A 17,529-nucleotide genomic window follows, 5' to 3' on the forward strand; every position below is an offset into this window, starting at 1 on the left:
TGCATGTAACATTTTAAGGCACTTAAGATACAGCATTGCATGCCATTTGCCCGTCCTTTAATACCTATGCACTCTTTGCTCTCTATCTAATGGCTTTTCTGCGTCAAGGCTAAACAGGACCGTAGGAACCTTCCTCCTTTTGGTGAACTTTATGAGCGATAGCATTTTCCTTCTGTTATCTGGACCTTGTCTGCCTTTTGTAAAGCCTGCATGGTCCAAATGTATTAATGGGAATATGTGATGATAGTCGCTTTGAACATCTCCTTGAAGAAGCCTCCTTGAAAGACATGGTTAAATAAACTAGTATGGGATGGGATGAGGATGTCCTGGAAATACGTGTTACCATGGGTGCCCCCCTGGACCTGTACTTTATAATAAAGGATATTCTCTTGCCATATATACATATATATACATATATTGTTTTGTTCTTTTTTGTATGAACACATTTCTTAAAATTACCATTAGGATCCTGCAATAAGCTTTGCTTTGTTTCCCAGTACGTCCTTCCAGATGACAAGAGGGCACCCATCAGTTCCGGACTGGCAATCTGCAGATTCTGGCAAATGCCAGAGGGGCTGCTATAAGGTGCCATAGAAAGTCAGTATTTATTGGGCTGGTAAGAGCTGTTTGGGCTTTGTGTGGGCTGATTGCGCCTCTGTATACCTGAAATGCCAGGGCCTATTTTAATTCTCAGTCCGGACCTGGCACCCATTCCAATTAGAAGAAAGACGTTTCCATCTAAATATTCAGAAAGAATCTTTTACAGTGAGAGCAGTGAAGATGTGAAATTCTCTCCCTGATTCAGTCATATTGGCTGATACATTAGATAGCTTTAAGAAGGGTTGGATGGCTTTTTAAGAAATTAAGGTTATACAGGGTTATGTAAGATAGTTAGGTATGTTATATATAGACTTAAAAAGTTATTTACAATGTTATTTACTATGTAAAGAGTACTACAATTTTTAGGATAGCAGTTCTCTTTCCCAGTCTTTAAAAATATTAATAGATCTTAGGATACATATGATTGAACTCACATATTTTTAGTAACTATTTAAGTTTTAAATACATATTCATTATATTTATCCTGTTAGTGAATTATGATGGGAAGCACAGAGAAACACTGAATGAAAAAATATGGAGGATGAACAACAAGAGCCTTACATATAGAGCACTCAAACCTTCATTAATAAACTAAATATCCAAACTAAAAGGTGTGTGACAGCAGCTGATTCCCAAATATGTACTGATATATAACGTGCAAATACAAAAATATATGTATAATATAAATAAAATGTATGCATCATTGAAAACAGATAGAAAGGTGGCCTCTGATGTTAAATAGCTATGTCTGACTCATAAGGACAAACCAGTTTTATATCATGCTATATTTAGACCATATAAACCATGTGGATAAAAGTGAATACACTGCAGTGAAATTTACATTCAATGATGCCCATTAAGCAGATGTTTAGTGAAAACAGTCAAAATGATTCCAAGTATTTAGTTACAAATTATACAATATTCCTAGGGGGCACCCATATTACAGTGACAAATAGAATTCAGTACATGTATGGGATCAATTATCCTGAAACCCATTATCCAGAAAGCTCCAAATTACAGAAAGGCAATTTCCCATAGCCTCCATTTTATCCAAACAATCCAGATTTTAAAACATGATTTCCTTTTTCTCTGTAATAATAAAACAGTACCTTGATCATGATGAGCAATAGTGATGGGTGAATTCTCGAAATGGTAAAAATTTTGTCTATAGACGATTTTCTTGGAGAAACTTGGCAAAAAGTTGCTCTCATCACTAATAAGCAGCTGTTTAAAATGCTAAAACTGGTATTACAGCCAACATATGGTTCCTTCCAACTTACATGTGCAGTTGAGGGGATAATTTATCCACTGCCATTTTAGCGCCTACATAAATGCTCACTGGTGTTACTTCTGTCAACTAATTTCTACTGTACTTAGGGTATAAAAGGAAATGCTTAAGGAAGAGAAACCCAAATGCATTTTACAGTGTGTTGGAAGACTACCCTTAATTCCTACTCTTTATGTATTACCAAGCAGGTTCCCAATGATCAGATGCTTCTTAATTATGGATTCCCTGGTAACTTAGAAAACACTGGACTATTAATGGACTAAGTATGGAACATTTTGTATACTGTCAGCTTTCTGAAACTATATAGGAATGCTAGGTAGCTCTTTTGGTAAAGCTATGGAAAACATGTGCCAGAAAACACTGAGAAATAACTGTCACAGCACAAGATCATACACAATGCCAGACAAAAGATCTTTACATTTACCTTACTAGACAGAACAAAAGCACTCAGCTCAGCTTATGCAGACAGCAGCAATACAGGACATATATAAAGGTGCCACTTCTCTCCTTCCATTGCACTGAAACTTCAATTCAATCAAAATGGGAAAGGTAAGCCAAAATCATTAACTATTCTAATGGTTTTTAATTACAATCAAGTTTACACACTTTAGGAGTCACTAGTTTACTTCTATATTTGTTATTAATGTTTACAGACACAATATAATTGGTGAAAAAATTTAGACATTTTAAATTTATGTTTAGACTACAATTTGTAATAAGTCCATGCTTACATTACAAAAAGTGTATTGGAACCAACAAATAGCAATACAAATGATTAGCATTCACTAAAAAATGAAACAATTTGCAGCAATTCTACATGGCAACTTTTCTCTGGAAAAGTATAAAAACTCCATTGTGCACCCAGAACTGTATCTGTGCCTGTTCTCTCTAACAAGTGTGTATTAGGACTTCTATTTTTTTCAAATTGCCAGCAATAAAACTGGCATTTATTTAAAAGCAAAAAACTTATAAGTACTGTATCAATTGTAGCAGTTTTTTGAAAAAAAATTATTTATTCAATATTTTCTTTCAGATCTTCTTCTACGAGGAAAGGAACTTCCAAGGCCGCCACTATGAGTGCGGCTCAGACTGTTCTGACCTGTCTTCATACTTCAATCGTTGTAACTCCATCAGGGTAGAGGTTGGAAACTGGATCCTCTATGAGCACCCCAGTTACAGGGGACACCAGTATTATCTCTGGCAAGGAGAATACCCAGACTTCCAGAGATGGATGGGCTTCAATGACTCCATTAGGTCTTGTCGCTTTCTTTCCAATGTAAGTGTTTGTAAAGATTCTCACAATGCAATTTTTTTCTCAGAATGTTCAATGTCATTGCAGCCACTAGCAACATTTTCAGGGGGACATGGCATGACTTTCAGCACAACAATGCATGAGGTGTTAATAATAGCATTAGGGTTTTAGTGTCTACTTGCATCAATACTCTCACTTGTACACAATTCATTAGAGTAGACTGGATGGGCACACTGGTGTTCCTACAAAAGGTGCAGGTACAGTTTAGGTGCAAGTACCTTTTAATACAGAAACAGCTTTGTGTCCATTGTACAGGGAAGTTAGCCGCCTGATGTCTTGTGTACAAACATTTGTGCACCATCGGTGGTGGTATAGAACCAGATTTTACCTTTATGTTAAAAGATACAAATACCAGCAGTACAAAAATTTCACCGGCACACAGGATAATGCAAGCAGGCTCGGCCTTGCTATGTGATTTATTGCAGCATGCAACGTTTCGGGGTTACCCCCTTTATCAAGCATGATGCTTGATAAAGGGGGTAACCCCGAAACGTTGCATGCTGCAATAAATCACATAGCAAGGCCGAGCCTGCTTGCATTATCCTGTGTGCCGGTGAAATTTTTGTACTGCTGTTACTTGGAAGGTGGCCGTCTCCTTCCTTTGCTGTGCACCAGGGAGTCACTATCGCAGGACGAGGGTGTGCGGGTGTTTTTGGAATTTCCCAAAAGATACAAATACAACATAAAATGATTTTTATAACTGCACAACTATTATTTTAAAACAAGGTCACAAAGCCATCTGTAAAAAAGAGGAAAATGTATTGCCTTTAAATAAAAAGATCTTTTTATTATTTTGTTTTCAATCTCATTTTTTAAGCACCAAGACCAGTACAAAATGAGAATCTATGAAAGAGGAGATTTCCAAGGACAGATGATGGATTTCTTTGATGACTGCCCCAATACTTATGATCGATTCCGTTTCCATGACATTCACTCCTGCAATGTGTCTGATGGCCACTGGATGTTCTATGAGGAACCCAACTATAGGGGGCGTCAGTACTACCTGAGATCTGGAGAATACAGGAGATATAATGACTGGGGAGCCTCAAGCGCCAGAATTGGCTCATTCAGAAGAGTTTATCACAGATTTTAAATCCAGTCAAAAATCTACTAATACAGTTATATTGATAATTCAATAAAACAGACATGTTTAAAATTACTTCTCTGTGTAGTACTTATTTATATCTGTAGTACAGCTTTAGGTCAAATCCTATATTTATGGCTTAATGAACAATGTTAATAAAATGTGTTTATTTGTATGGCATTGTCCAGTTACAAGGATTTCCAAACATACCTGTTTGGGGGTAATGTCATTAACACAGACTTGGCTCCCAGTTTAAACTGAATCATATCCTCTGCCACAATGCACTCCTCGTTTTTAATCTTTGCCTTCCTAACTGCTGCTTTACAACATTTATTAGAGTGTGTATATTCATTAAATTAAATTTCTGTCCCCACAGAATTGTAGTTTTAAATGTCTTTGTCTTTTTTCCTTTTAACTTCTTTATTTTTGTATTGTCACAGGGTGGTTCTTGGTACTTCTATATTTACTTCTTAAGGGAATTGTTATTGTATTGAGAACATTACCTATTTATACTTGGTCCAAATATATTAATGGGAATATGTGGTGATAGTCGCTTTGAGCATCTCCTTGAAGAAGCCTCCTTGAAAGACATGGTTAAATAAACTAGTAAGGTATGGGATGAGGATGTCCTGGAAACATGTGTTGCCATAGTTGTCCACATATAGGGGCAAGTGGGGGCACTTGCCCCCCTGGACTTGTACTTTATAATAAAGGATATTCTCTTGCCATATATTTACATATATTGTTTTGTTCTTTTTTATATGAACACATTTCTTAAAATTACCATTAGGAACCTGCAATAAGCTTTGCTTTGTTTACCAGTTTTGTTCCAGCTCACAAGAGGGCACCCATTCCAATTACAAGAAAGGAGGTCCGTCTAAATATTCAGAAAGAATCTTTTACAGTGAGAGCAGTGAAGATGTGGAATTCTCTCCCTGAACCGGTCATATTGGCTGATACATTAATTACTGTATATACTCGAGTATAAGCCGACCCGAGTATAAGCCAAGGTACCTAATTTTACCTACGAAAACTGGGAAAACTTATTGACTCTAGTATAAGCCTAGACACAACTACAGCCCTGTCTCCCAGCAGCGCACATTCTGCCAAAGCCCCCCCCAGCGATCAACCGGACTTCTTTGCAAAGTTGATGGTGACAGAGAATTGCCAAATGGATTACTGTGTGCATTGTCCCACTGTCCCACTACCATGTGCAGAGGGTGCTGTGTGATATTGCCATCACTGTTAATCTTTCGTATAACCAATAGAGGGCGCTGTGTGATATTGCCATCACTGTTAATCCTTCATATAACCAATAGAGGGCGCTGTGTGATATTGCAGTCACTGTTATTCTTTAATATAACCAATAGAGGGCGCTGTGTGATATTGCAGTCACTGTTATTCTTTCATATAACCAACAGAGGGCACTGTGTGATATTGCAGTCACTGTTATTCTTTCATATAACCAACAGAGGGCGCACTGTTATTCTTTCATATAACCAACAGATGGCACTGTGTGATTTTGCAGTCACTGTTATTCTTTCATATAACCAACAGAGGGCACACTGTTATTCTTTCATATAACCAACAGAGGGTGCTGTGTGATATATCAGTCACTGTTATTCTTTCATATAACCAAGAGATGGCGCTGTGTGATATTGCAGTCACTGTTATTCTTTCATATAACCAACAGAGGGTGCACTGTTATTCTTTCATATAACCAACAGAGGGCATTGTGGGATATTGCAGTCTCTCCCCAAGTGAACTGTTGGTATAGGAATGATTAAAAGTGACTGCAATCTCAGCTACTGCTCGCTGACCCGAGTATAAGCCGAGGTAGACTTTTTCAGCACATTTTGGATGCTGAAAAACTCGTCTTATACTCGAGTATATACGGTAGCTTTAAGAAAGGGTTGGATGGCTTTTTAGGAAATGAAGGAATACAGGGTTATGTAAGACCGCTCATAGTACAAGTTGGTCTGATTGCCATCTCAGGAAGGATTTTCCCCCTCTGAGGCAACTAGCAGTTAGGCAGGTTATATGTAGACTAAAAAAGTTGAACTTGATAGACGTGTCATATTTTAAACCTTACTTATTATGTTATTTATTATGTAAAGAGCACTACAATTGTTAGGATAGCAGTTCTCTTTCCTAGTCTTTAAAAATAGTAATAGATTTTTAGGATACATATAATTGAGCTCACATGTGTTTAGCAGCTATTTAACTTTTAAATGCATATTCATTATATTTATCCTGTTAGTGAATTATGATGGGTAGCACAGAGAAACAATGAATAAAACAATATGGAGGAGGAACAACAAGAGCCGTACATACCTGTATAGAGCACTCAAACCTTCATTAATAAACTAAATATCCAAACTAAAAGGTGTGTGACAGCAGGTGATTCCCAAATATGTACTGATATATAACGTGCAAATACAAAAATACATGTATAATATAAATAAAATGTATGCATCACTGAAAACATATAGACAGGTGGCCTCTGATGTTAAATAGCTATGTCTGACTCATAAGAACTAATCAGTTTAATATCATGCTATATTTAGACCATATAAACCATACATGTGGATAAAAGTGAATGCACTGCAGTGAAATTTACATTCAATGATGCCCATTAAGCAGATGTTTAGTGAAAACAGTCAAAATCATTCCAAGTATTTAGTTACAAATTATACACTATTCCTAGGGGGCACCCATATTACAGAGACAAATAGAATTCAGTACTGGTATGGGATCAATTATCCTGAAACCCATTATCCAGAAAGCTCCAAATTACAGAAAGGCCATTTCCCATAGCCTCCATTTTATCCAAACAATCCAGATTTTAAAAAATGATTTCCTTTTTCTCTGTAATAATAAAACAGTACCTTGTACTTTATCCTTACTGAAAGCCAGACCAGCTTATTTTGTTTTATTTAATGTTTCAACGATTTTCTAGTAGACTTAAGGTATGAAGAATTATGGAAAGATCAGTTATACAGAAAACCCCAGATACCAAGCAATCTAGATAATAGGCCCTATATATATATCTATATATATACATATCTATATACTGTATATATATATCTATATATAGATATATATAATGATGAGCAATAGTGATGGGTGAATTCTCAAAATGGTGAAAATTTGCCGAAATGCAAAGTCTATGGATGATTTTCATGGAGAAACTTGGCAAGAAGTTGTTCTCATCAATAATAAGCAGCTGTTTAAAATGCTCACCATTTTAATAATCAGTTAAAAAAAAAAGCCAAAACTGGTATTACAGCCAACATGTGGTTCCCTCCAATTTACATGTGCAGTTGAGGGGATAATTTATCCACTGCCATTCTAGCTCGTACATAAATGCTCACTGGTGTTACTTCTATCAACTAATTTCTACTGTACTTAAGGTATAAAAGGAAATGCTTAAGGAAGAGAAACCCAAATGCATTTTACAGTGTGTTGGAAGACTACCCTTAATTCCTACTCTAAATGTATTACCAAGCAGGTTCCCAATGAGCAAATGCTTCCTAATTATGGATTCCCTGGTAACTTAGAAAACACTGGACTATTAATGGACTAAGTATGAAACATTTTCTATACTGTCAGCATTCTGAAACTATATAGGAGTGCTAGGTAGCTCTTTTGGTAAAGCTATGGAAAACATGTGCCAGAAAACACTGAGAAATAACTGTCACAGCACAAGATAATACACAATGCCAGACAAAAGATCTTTACATTTACCTTACTAGACAGAACAAAAGCACTCAGCTCAGCTTATGCAGACAGCAGCAATACAGGACATATATAAAGGTGCCACTTCTCTCCCTTCCATTGCACTGAAACTTCCATTTAATCAAAATGGGAAAGGTAAGCCTAAATCATTAACTATTCTAATGGTTTTTAATTACAATCAAGTTTAGACACTTTAGGAGTCACTTGTTTACATCTTTATTTGTTATTAATGCTTACAGACACAATATAATTGGTGAAAAAATGTAAACAATTAAAATTTATGTTTAGACTACAATTTGTAATAAGTCCATGCTTACATTACAATAAGTGTATTGGAACCAACTAATAGCAATACAAATCAATTAACATTCACTAAAAAATGAAACAATTTACAGCAATTCTACATGGCAACTTTTCTCTGGAAAAGTATAAAAACTCCATTGTGCACCCAGAACTGTATCTGTGCCGGTTCTCTCTAACAACAAGTGTGTAGTAGGACTTAAATTTTTTTCAAATTGCCAGCAATAAAACTGGCATTTCTTTAAAAGCAAAAAACGTATAAGTATTGTATCAATTAGAGCAGTTTTTGGAAAAAACAATTATTCATTTAATATTTTCTTTCAGATCTTCTTTTATGAGGAAAGGAACTTCCAAGGCCGCCACTATGAGTGCGGCTCAGATTGTTCTGACCTGTCTTCATACTTCAATCGCTGTAACTCCATCAGGGTAGAGGGTGGAAACTGGATCCTCTATGAGCACCCCAGTTACAGGGGACACCAGTATTATCTCTGGCAAGGAGAATACCCAGACTTCCAGAGATGGATGGGCTTTAATGACTCCATTAGGTCTTGTCGCTTTCTTTCCAATGTAAGTGTTTGTAAAGATTCTCACAATGCAATTTTTTTCTCAGAATGTTTAATGTCATTGCAGCCACTAGCAACATTTTCAGGGGGCATGTCATGACTTTCGGCACAAAAATGCATGAGGTGTTAATAATAGCATTAGGGTTTTAGTGTCTACTTGCATCAATACTCTCACTTGTACACAATTCATTAAAGTAGGCTGGATGGGCACACTGGTGTTCCTACAAAAGGACTATGTTCATGTACAAGTACATTTTAATACAGAAACAGCTTTGTGTCCATTGCACAGGAAACTTAGCCGTCTGATGTCTTGTGTACAAACATTTGTGCACCATTGGTGGTGGTATAGAACCAGATTTTACCTTTATGTTAAAAGATACAAATACAACATAAAATGATTTTTATAACTGCAGAACTATTATTTTAACATAAGGTCACCAGGCCATCTGAAAAAGTATTGCCTTTAAATGAAAAGGTCTTTTTATTATTTGTTTTCAATCTTTTTTTCTAAGCACCATGGCCAGTACAAAATGAGAATCTATGAAAGAGGAGACTTCCAAGGGCAGATGATGGAGTTCTTTGATGACTGCCCCAATACTTATGATCGATTCCGTTTCCAGGACATTCACTCCTGCAATGTGTTTGATGGCCACTGGATGTTCTATGAGGAACCCAACTATATGGGGCGTCAGTACTACCTGAGATCTGGAGAATACAGGAGATATAATGACTGGGGAGCCTCAAGCGCCAGAATTGGCTCATTCAGAAGAGTTCATCACAAATTTTAATTCCAGTCAAAAATCTACCAATACAGTTATATTGATAATTCAATAAAACAGATGTTTAAAATTACTTCTCTGTGTAGTACTTATTTTTAGCTGTAGTTCAGCTTTAGGTCAAATCCTATATTTATGGCTTAATGAACAACTCTGTGTTTATTTGTATGGCATTGTCCAATTACAAGATTTGCAAACATACCTATTTTGGGTAAAGTCATTAACACAGACCTGGCTTCCAGTTTAAATTGAATCATAGCCTCTGCTGCTATGCACTCCTCATTTTTTATCTTTGCCTTCCTAACTGCTGCTTTACAACATTTATTAGAGTGTGTATATTCCTTAAATTCAATTTCTGTTCCCACAGAATTGTAGTTTTTAAATGCCTTCCTCTTTATTCCTATTAACTTCTTTATTTTCCTATTGTCACATAGGGTGGTTCGTGGTAATTCTATATTTACTTCTTAAGGGAATTGTTAATGTATTGATAACATTAACTATTTAATATAATTTTAAATGACAATCATTGCTGTTCTGTGTTTTAGTAGAAAATATAATAGTAGAAAATATAATACCCCAATATATTTTATGTTTTAGTTGCACAATTGTCAATTACAATGCTGAGATACTCGGGACCTTACGGAATATATTATTAATTTGGTGTGATTGATATATTTGATATATTTAGATGTCGAGTAGGACCCAGGTCTCTAAGATGGGAGTTGTAGCTCATCTTTAGTATTGACACTGAATATAATTACGTAAATGAACTGCTGCAATTTGCGAGATAAGCATTGCGCATCCTAAAATGATATTGGTTAAGAGGTTTGCCATGTATGCTCACTTGACTTAACATACTGAAACTTTAAAATTTGTACTACACACGAGCGAGAACGGAAATTGTCTTGTGTTATTCGCATTTGTATGTGCAAATACTTTGTTTCAAGTTTCTGGGAAAGACTTTGTTAGTCTCTGTGTAGATCTCAGTTTCCATGGGTTTCCACAGAGGATATACTGTATTTGCAGTGCGCATGCAAAAAGTGACCAGCATGGAGCCCTATCCTAATTGGTGCAGCCTTTGTTGCTGTCACAGTCTTTGTATATAATGTTCACACTGTGCATGCCAAATGTTGCCAGTGGGAAACTACATTTACTATGGAAATTGGTGCTTTACTATTTTTTTTTTTTTTTAAATCTATTCATATTTATAGAAATATTTATATTATTTTAACTGCAGACAAGTATGCAAAACCACAATAAAAACTGCTGAAGAAGGTGTTAACGGAGATGTAAACCTTTACAGCTAAACTTATTAGTATCAATCCAGCCCCCTATAATGCTGCATACAATAGGTTAAATTGAAACAAAATGCTACCTTCCAGGAGTATTCATAAAGCAGGCTTGTTCGCCATTTTCCTACCACAGCTGCCATCCTCAAAAATGAGCAGTTCTCCAAGCCCACTTCATCATTTTCAGAAGCACTCATCTATTTTCTTCTGGGTGCACGGACTTTGTATTATATATAATATTTGTAATATAATATTTGTAACAGACCCACATGCTTATTCAGATGGATGCACACTCCTGTTTCACAGGCAGTCATCATTTTTGCAGGAATTGCAGCTAAAGTGTGTGACCATAGTGCTTGGTGCCTTCCCTTGTGGGGTTGACTTTAAAGCCACTTTTACTTTGTCTGGGGAGATGAGTCTACTTAGTTGACTGAACTGGTATGGTTGAATTTGTGGCATATTTGCTGCTGCTAAGGATTGTTATATAGCTTTATTGGTGGGTTGTGGGGTTGATTTGTCAAAATGCAAATTATACAGGTAGAGCAGTAGTCTGCAAATTGATCCGCTATTTCATAAGGGTTATTTACTGCCTTGTCTCTGGGTTAATTATTTGTGCTATTGACTGATTAACTTGCTTTTGCTTTAGCATGTTGTCTAATAGCTTTGTTGTACTTCGTATACTTGGCACAGTTCAGTATGCATAATTACCATTCCACTTTGCTGGTTTCTATACACTATATTGGATGTTGAAGATCCTGTAAAAGTATTGTTCTAGTTTGTTTGGTTTTGCCTTATTTTGAATTTCCAGAGCCTGCAAAAATACATGATTTTTTTATTAGACACAACAGTGGGTATATGTGTAACATATCCACATTATATATATACATAAAGTCAATAAGTTTAATTAAAACTTTTAGAATATTGATAAACTGTCGCTGAGTGTGTCTAATACACACATGTTTAATACTGATTATCATACATAATACTGCTTAGCTGGTGAATGTTATTCAGCTATAAAATTCTGCATACAGTGCATGGTCTCTGTTACATTTGAATCATTAAATAAATAAATCAAACAAATGGAAAAACAAAATAACGTGTAAAAAAATGTAGTTGCATATTATCAATAAATGAATAATGGTATGTAACATGCATGTAACATTTTAAGGCACTTAAGATACAGCATTGCATGCCATTTGCCCGTCCTTCAATACCTATGCACAGGGTCGGACTGGGGGGCCCGGGGCCCACCGGGACTGCTGTCCAGGGGCCCCCCTCCGGCCCCCCTGCACCCCTACTAAAATGCGTCGGCCCAGCAACACCGCCGATTGGCGCGCATGCGCCACAGCGCCATTTGGCGCGCATGCGCAACCGCGCCATTCGGCGTGCATGCGGTGGCGGCGCTGCGCATCGCCGGAAATTGGGGTTTTTTTCCGCAATTAGAAATATCTAGAGAAGGGTTCTGGCCCAGCGCGGGCCCACGAGGGTCGGGGCCCACCGGGTTTTTTCCCGGTTTCCCGCCGGGCCAGTCCGACACTGCCTATGCACTCTATGGACCGTAGGAACCTTCCTCCTTTTGGTGATCTTTATGAGCGATAGCATTTTCCTTCTGTTATCTGGGCCTTGTCTGCCTTATGTAAAGCCTGCTTGGTCCAAATGTATTAATGGGAATATGTGATGATAGTCGCTTTGAACATCTCCTTGAAGAAGCCTCCTTGAAAGACATGGTTAAATAAACTAGTATGGGATGGGATGAGGATGTGCTGGAAATACGTGTTACCATGGGTGCCCCCCTGGACCTGTACTTTATAATAAAGGATATTCTCTTGCCATATATATACATATATTGTTTTTTGTTTTTTTTTGTATGAACACATTTCTTAAAATTACCATTAGGATCCTGCAATAAGCTTTGCTTTGTTTCCCAGTACGTCCTTACAGATGACAAGAGGGCACCCATCAGGCCCGGACTGGCAATCTGCGGATTCTGGCAAATGCCAGAGGGGCTGCTATAAGGTGCAATAGAAAGTCAGTATTTATTGGGCTGGTAAGAGCTGTTTGGGCTCTGTGTGGGCTAATTGGGCCTCTGTGTACCTGAAATGCCAGGGCCTATTTTAATTCTCAGTCCGGACCTGGCACCCATTCCAATTAGAAGAAAGACGTTTCCATCTAAATATTCAGAAAGAATCTTTTACAGTGAGAGCAGTGAAGATGTGAAATTCTCTCCCTGAATCAGTCATATTGGCTGATACATTAGATAGCTTTAAGTAGGGTTGGATGGCTTTTTAAGAAATTAAGGTTAGTGATGGGCGAATTTGCGCCGTTTCGCTTCGCCGAAAAATTCGCGAATTTCGTGCGAAATGTGCGTAACGGCGAAAAATTTGCGAAACGGCGCCGGCATCTCGTTTTTGATGGTGGCGCCCGTTTTTGATGCCGGCGCCCGTTTTTTCGACGCCGGCGCCCATTTTTGGCGCTGGCGCCCGTTTTTCGAAAAAAAAATTTTGACGCCAGCGAATTTTTACCGAGAATTTTCGCCGGGGTTGCGCGAATTTATTCGCTGGGCTCGAATCGCGCAAATTCGCCGCAAATTCGCGCCTGGCGAATGAATTCGGCCATCACTAATTAAGGTTATACAGGGTTATGTAAGATAGTTAGGTAGGTTATATATAGACTTAAAAAGTTATTTACGATGTTATTTACTATGTAAAGAGTACTACAATTTTTATAAAAGCAGTTCTCTTTCCCAGTCTTTAAAAATATTAATAGATTTTAGGATACATATGATTGAGCTCACATGTTTTTAGTAACTATTTAAGTTTTAAATAGATATTCATTATATTTATCCTGTTAGTGAATTATGATGGGTAGCACAGAGAAACACTGAATGAAACAATATGGAGGAGGAAGAATAAGATCCATACATTTAGAGCACTCAAACCTTCATTAATAAACTAAATATCCAAACTAAAAGGTGTGTGACAGCAGCTGATTCCCAAATATGTACTGATATATAAAGTGCAAATACAAATATAAATAAAATGTATGCATCACTGAAAACATATAGACAGGTGGCCTCTGATGTTAAATAGCTATGTCTGACTCATAAGGACTAACCAGTTTAATATCATGCTATATTTAGACCATATAAACCATACATGTGGATAAAAGTGAATGCACTGCAGTGAAATTTACATTCAATGATGCCCATTAAGCAGATGTTTAGTGAAAACAGTCAAAATCATTCCAAGTATTTAGTTACAAATTATACACTATTCCTAGGGGGTACCCATATTACAGTGACAAATAGAATTCAGTACATGTATGGGATCAATTATCCTGAAACCCATTATCCAGAAAGCTCCAAATTACAGAAAGGCCATTTCCCATAGCCTCCATTTTATTCAAACAATTTAGATTTTAAAAAATGATTTCCTTTTTCTCTGTAATAATAAAACAGTACCTTGATCATGATGAGCAATAGTGATGGGTGACTTCTCAAAATGGTAAAAATATCGTCTATAGACGATTTTCTTGGAGAAACTTGGCAAAAAGTTGCTCTCATCACTAATAAGCAACTGTTTAAAATGCTCGCCACTTTAATAATCAGTGAAAAAAAAGCTAAAACTGGTATTACAACATATGGTTCCTTCCAACTTACATATGCAATTGAGGGGATAATTTACCACTGCCATTTTAGCTCCTACATAAATGCTCACTGGTGTTACTTCTGTCAACTAATTTCTACTGTACTTAAGGTATAAAAGGAAATGCTTAAGGAAGAGAAACCCAAATGCATTATACAGTGTGTTGGAAGACTACCCTTAATGCCTACTCTATATGTATTACCAAGCAGATTCCCAATGATCAAATGCTTCTTAATTATGGATTCCCTGGTAACTTAGAAAACACTGGACTATTAATGGTCTAAGTATGGAACATTTTCTATACTGTCAGCTTTCTGAAACTATATAGGAATGCTAGGTAGCTCTTTTGGTAAAGCTATGGAAAACATGTGCCAGAAAACACTGAGAAATAACTGTCACAGCACTAGATCATACACAATGCCAGACAAAAGATCTTTACATTTACCTTACTAAACAGAAAGCAAAAGCACTCAGCTCAGTTTATGCAGACAGCAGCAATACAGGACATATATAAAGCTGCCACTTCTCTCCCTTCCATTGCACTGAAACTTCCATTCAATCAAAATGGGAAAGGTAAGCCCAAATCATTAACTATTCTAATGGCTTTTAATTACAATCAAGTTTACACACTTTAGGAGTCACTTGTTTACTTCTATATTTGTTATTAATGCTTACAGACACAATATAATTGGTGAAAAAATGTAGACATTTCAAATTTATGTTTAGACTACAATTTGTAATAAGTCCATGCTTACATTACAAAAAGTGTATTGGAACCAACTAATTGCAATACAAATGATTAACATTCACTAAAAAATGAAACAATTTGCAGTAATTCTACATGGCAACTTTTCTCCGGAAAAGTATAAAAACTCCATTGTGCACCCAGAACTGTATCTGTGACTATAGTAGTAGGACTTCAATTTTTTTTTCAAATTGCCAGCAATAAAACTGCCATTTCTTTAAAAGTACGGTATCAATTGGAGCAGTTTTTTTGAAAAAAAATTATTCATTCAATATTTTCTTTCAGATCTTCTTCTACGAGGAAAGAAACTTCCAAGGCCGCCACTATGAGTGCGGCTCAGACTGTTCTGACCTGTCCTCATACTTCAATCGCTGTAATTCCATCAGGGTAGAGGGTGGAAACTGGATCCTCTATGAGCACCCCAGTTACAGGGGACACCAGTATTATCTCTGGCAAGGAGAATACCCAGACTTTCAGAGATGGATGGGCTTCAATGACTCCATTAGGTCTTGTCGCTTTCTTTCCAATGTAAGTGTTTGTAAAGATTCTCACAATGCAATTTTTTTCTCAGAATGTTCAATGTCATTGCAGCCACTAGCAACATTTTCAGGGGGACATGGCATGACTTTCGGCACAAAAATGCATGAGGTGTTAATAATAGCATTAGGGTTTTAGTGTCTACTTGCATCAATACTCTCACTTGTACACAATTCATTAGAGTAGGCTGGATTGGCACACTGGTGTTCCTACAAAAGGACTAAGTTTAGGTGCAAGTACCTTTTAATACAGAAATAGCTTTGAGTCCATTGTACAGGGAAGTCAGCCGTCTGATGTCTTGTGTACAAACATTTGTGCACCATCGGTGGTGGTATAGAACCAGATTTTACCTTTATGTTAAAAGATACAAATACAACATAAAATGATTTTTATAACTGCACAACTATTATTTTAAAACAAGGTCACAAGGCTATCTGTGAAAAGCTGAAAAAGTATTGCCTTTAAATAAAAAGATCTTTTTATTATTTTGTTTTCAATCTTATTTTTTAAGTACCATGGCCAGTACAAAATGAGAATCTATGAAAGAGGAGACTTCCAAGGACAGATGATGGAGTTCTTTGATGACTGCCCCAATACTTATGATCGATTCCGTTTCCATGACATTCACTCCTGCAATGTGTCTGATGGCCACTGGATGTTCTACGAGGAACCCAACTATAGGGGGCGTCAGTACTACCTGAGATCTGGAGAATACAGGAGATATAATGACTGGGGAGCCTCAAGTGCCAGAATTGGCTCATTCAGAAGAGTTCATCACAAATTTTAAATCCAGTCAAAAATGTACTAATACAGTTATATTGATAATTCAATAAAACAGACATGTTTAAAATTACTTCTCTGTGTAGTACTTATTTAAATCTGTAGTACAGTTTTAGGTAAAATCCTATATTTATGGCTTAATGAACAACTCTGTGTTTATTTGTATGGCATTGTCCAGTTACAAGGATTTCTGAACATACATGTTTGGGGTAAAGTCATTAACACAGACCTGGCTTCCAGTTTAAATTGAATCATAGCCTCTGCTGCAATGCACTCCTTGTTTTCTATCTTTGCCTTCCAAACTGCTGCTTTACAACATTTGTTAGATTTTGTATATTCATTAAATGCAAATTCTGTCCCCACAGAATTGTAGTTTTTAAAGTCCTTTCTCTTCTTTCCTTTTAACTTCTTTATTTTTGTATTAAGTCACATAGGGTGATTCTTGGCACTTCTATATTTACTCCTTAAGGGAATTGTTAATGTATTGAGAACATTAACAATTTAATATCATTTTAAATGACAATCATTGCTGTTCTGTGTTTTAGCAGAAAACTTAATTTCCCTATATTTTTATGTTTTTGTTGCACATAGTCAATTACAATGCTGAGATACTCAGGACCTTACTGAATATAGTCTTTATTTGGTGTGATTGATATATTTGATATATTTAGATGATAAAAGTTGTGTCTATTTGTATGAAATTTCTATAGTTTATTTATATGGAATTGTCTAGTTACAAAGTCATTCCAATTTGGAGTAAAAGCATCAACTGGCTTTTAATTTAAATTTACTCTCTGCTCAGTCCCTGAGTTTGCTAAATATATCAACAAACATTCAGCAGCTAATCCCTTTCAAGATTAGTGCAAATCTGAG

The 17,529-nt window shown here is 36.5% G+C and overlaps 3 protein-coding genes across 3 annotated transcripts; all 3 read left to right on the forward strand.

Annotated features, from left to right (window-relative positions):
* Positions 1–2,428: 2,428 nt before the first annotated feature.
* On the forward strand, positions 2,429–4,293 carry crygdl.26.L (crystallin gamma D like gene 26 L homeolog). The gene is made up of 3 exons (XM_041584493.1): positions 2,429–2,437; positions 2,922–3,164; positions 4,018–4,293. The coding sequence occupies exons 1-3, from the start codon at positions 2,429–2,431 to the stop codon at positions 4,291–4,293; spliced, it is 528 nt and encodes a 175-aa protein (XP_041440427.1).
* A 3,855-nt stretch (positions 4,294–8,148) lies between these two features.
* Positions 8,149–9,716, forward strand: crygdl.27.L (crystallin gamma D like gene 27 L homeolog). The gene is made up of 3 exons (XM_041584498.1): positions 8,149–8,157; positions 8,647–8,889; positions 9,398–9,716. The coding sequence occupies exons 1-3, from the start codon at positions 8,149–8,151 to the stop codon at positions 9,671–9,673; spliced, it is 528 nt and encodes a 175-aa protein (XP_041440432.1). The 3' UTR covers positions 9,674–9,716.
* Positions 9,717–16,393: 6,677 nt separating this feature from the next.
* crygdl.28.L (crystallin gamma D like gene 28 L homeolog) lies at positions 16,394–16,706 on the forward strand. The gene has a single exon (XM_018223590.2). The coding sequence runs from the start codon at positions 16,406–16,408 to the stop codon at positions 16,661–16,663; it is 258 nt and encodes an 85-aa protein (XP_018079079.2). The 5' UTR covers positions 16,394–16,405; the 3' UTR covers positions 16,664–16,706.
* Positions 16,707–17,529: the final 823 nt, after the last annotated feature.

Source organism: Xenopus laevis, chromosome 1L (assembly GCF_017654675.1).
Source record: "Xenopus laevis strain J_2021 chromosome 1L, Xenopus_laevis_v10.1, whole genome shotgun sequence".
Taxonomy (NCBI): Eukaryota; Metazoa; Chordata; class Amphibia; order Anura; family Pipidae; genus Xenopus; species Xenopus laevis.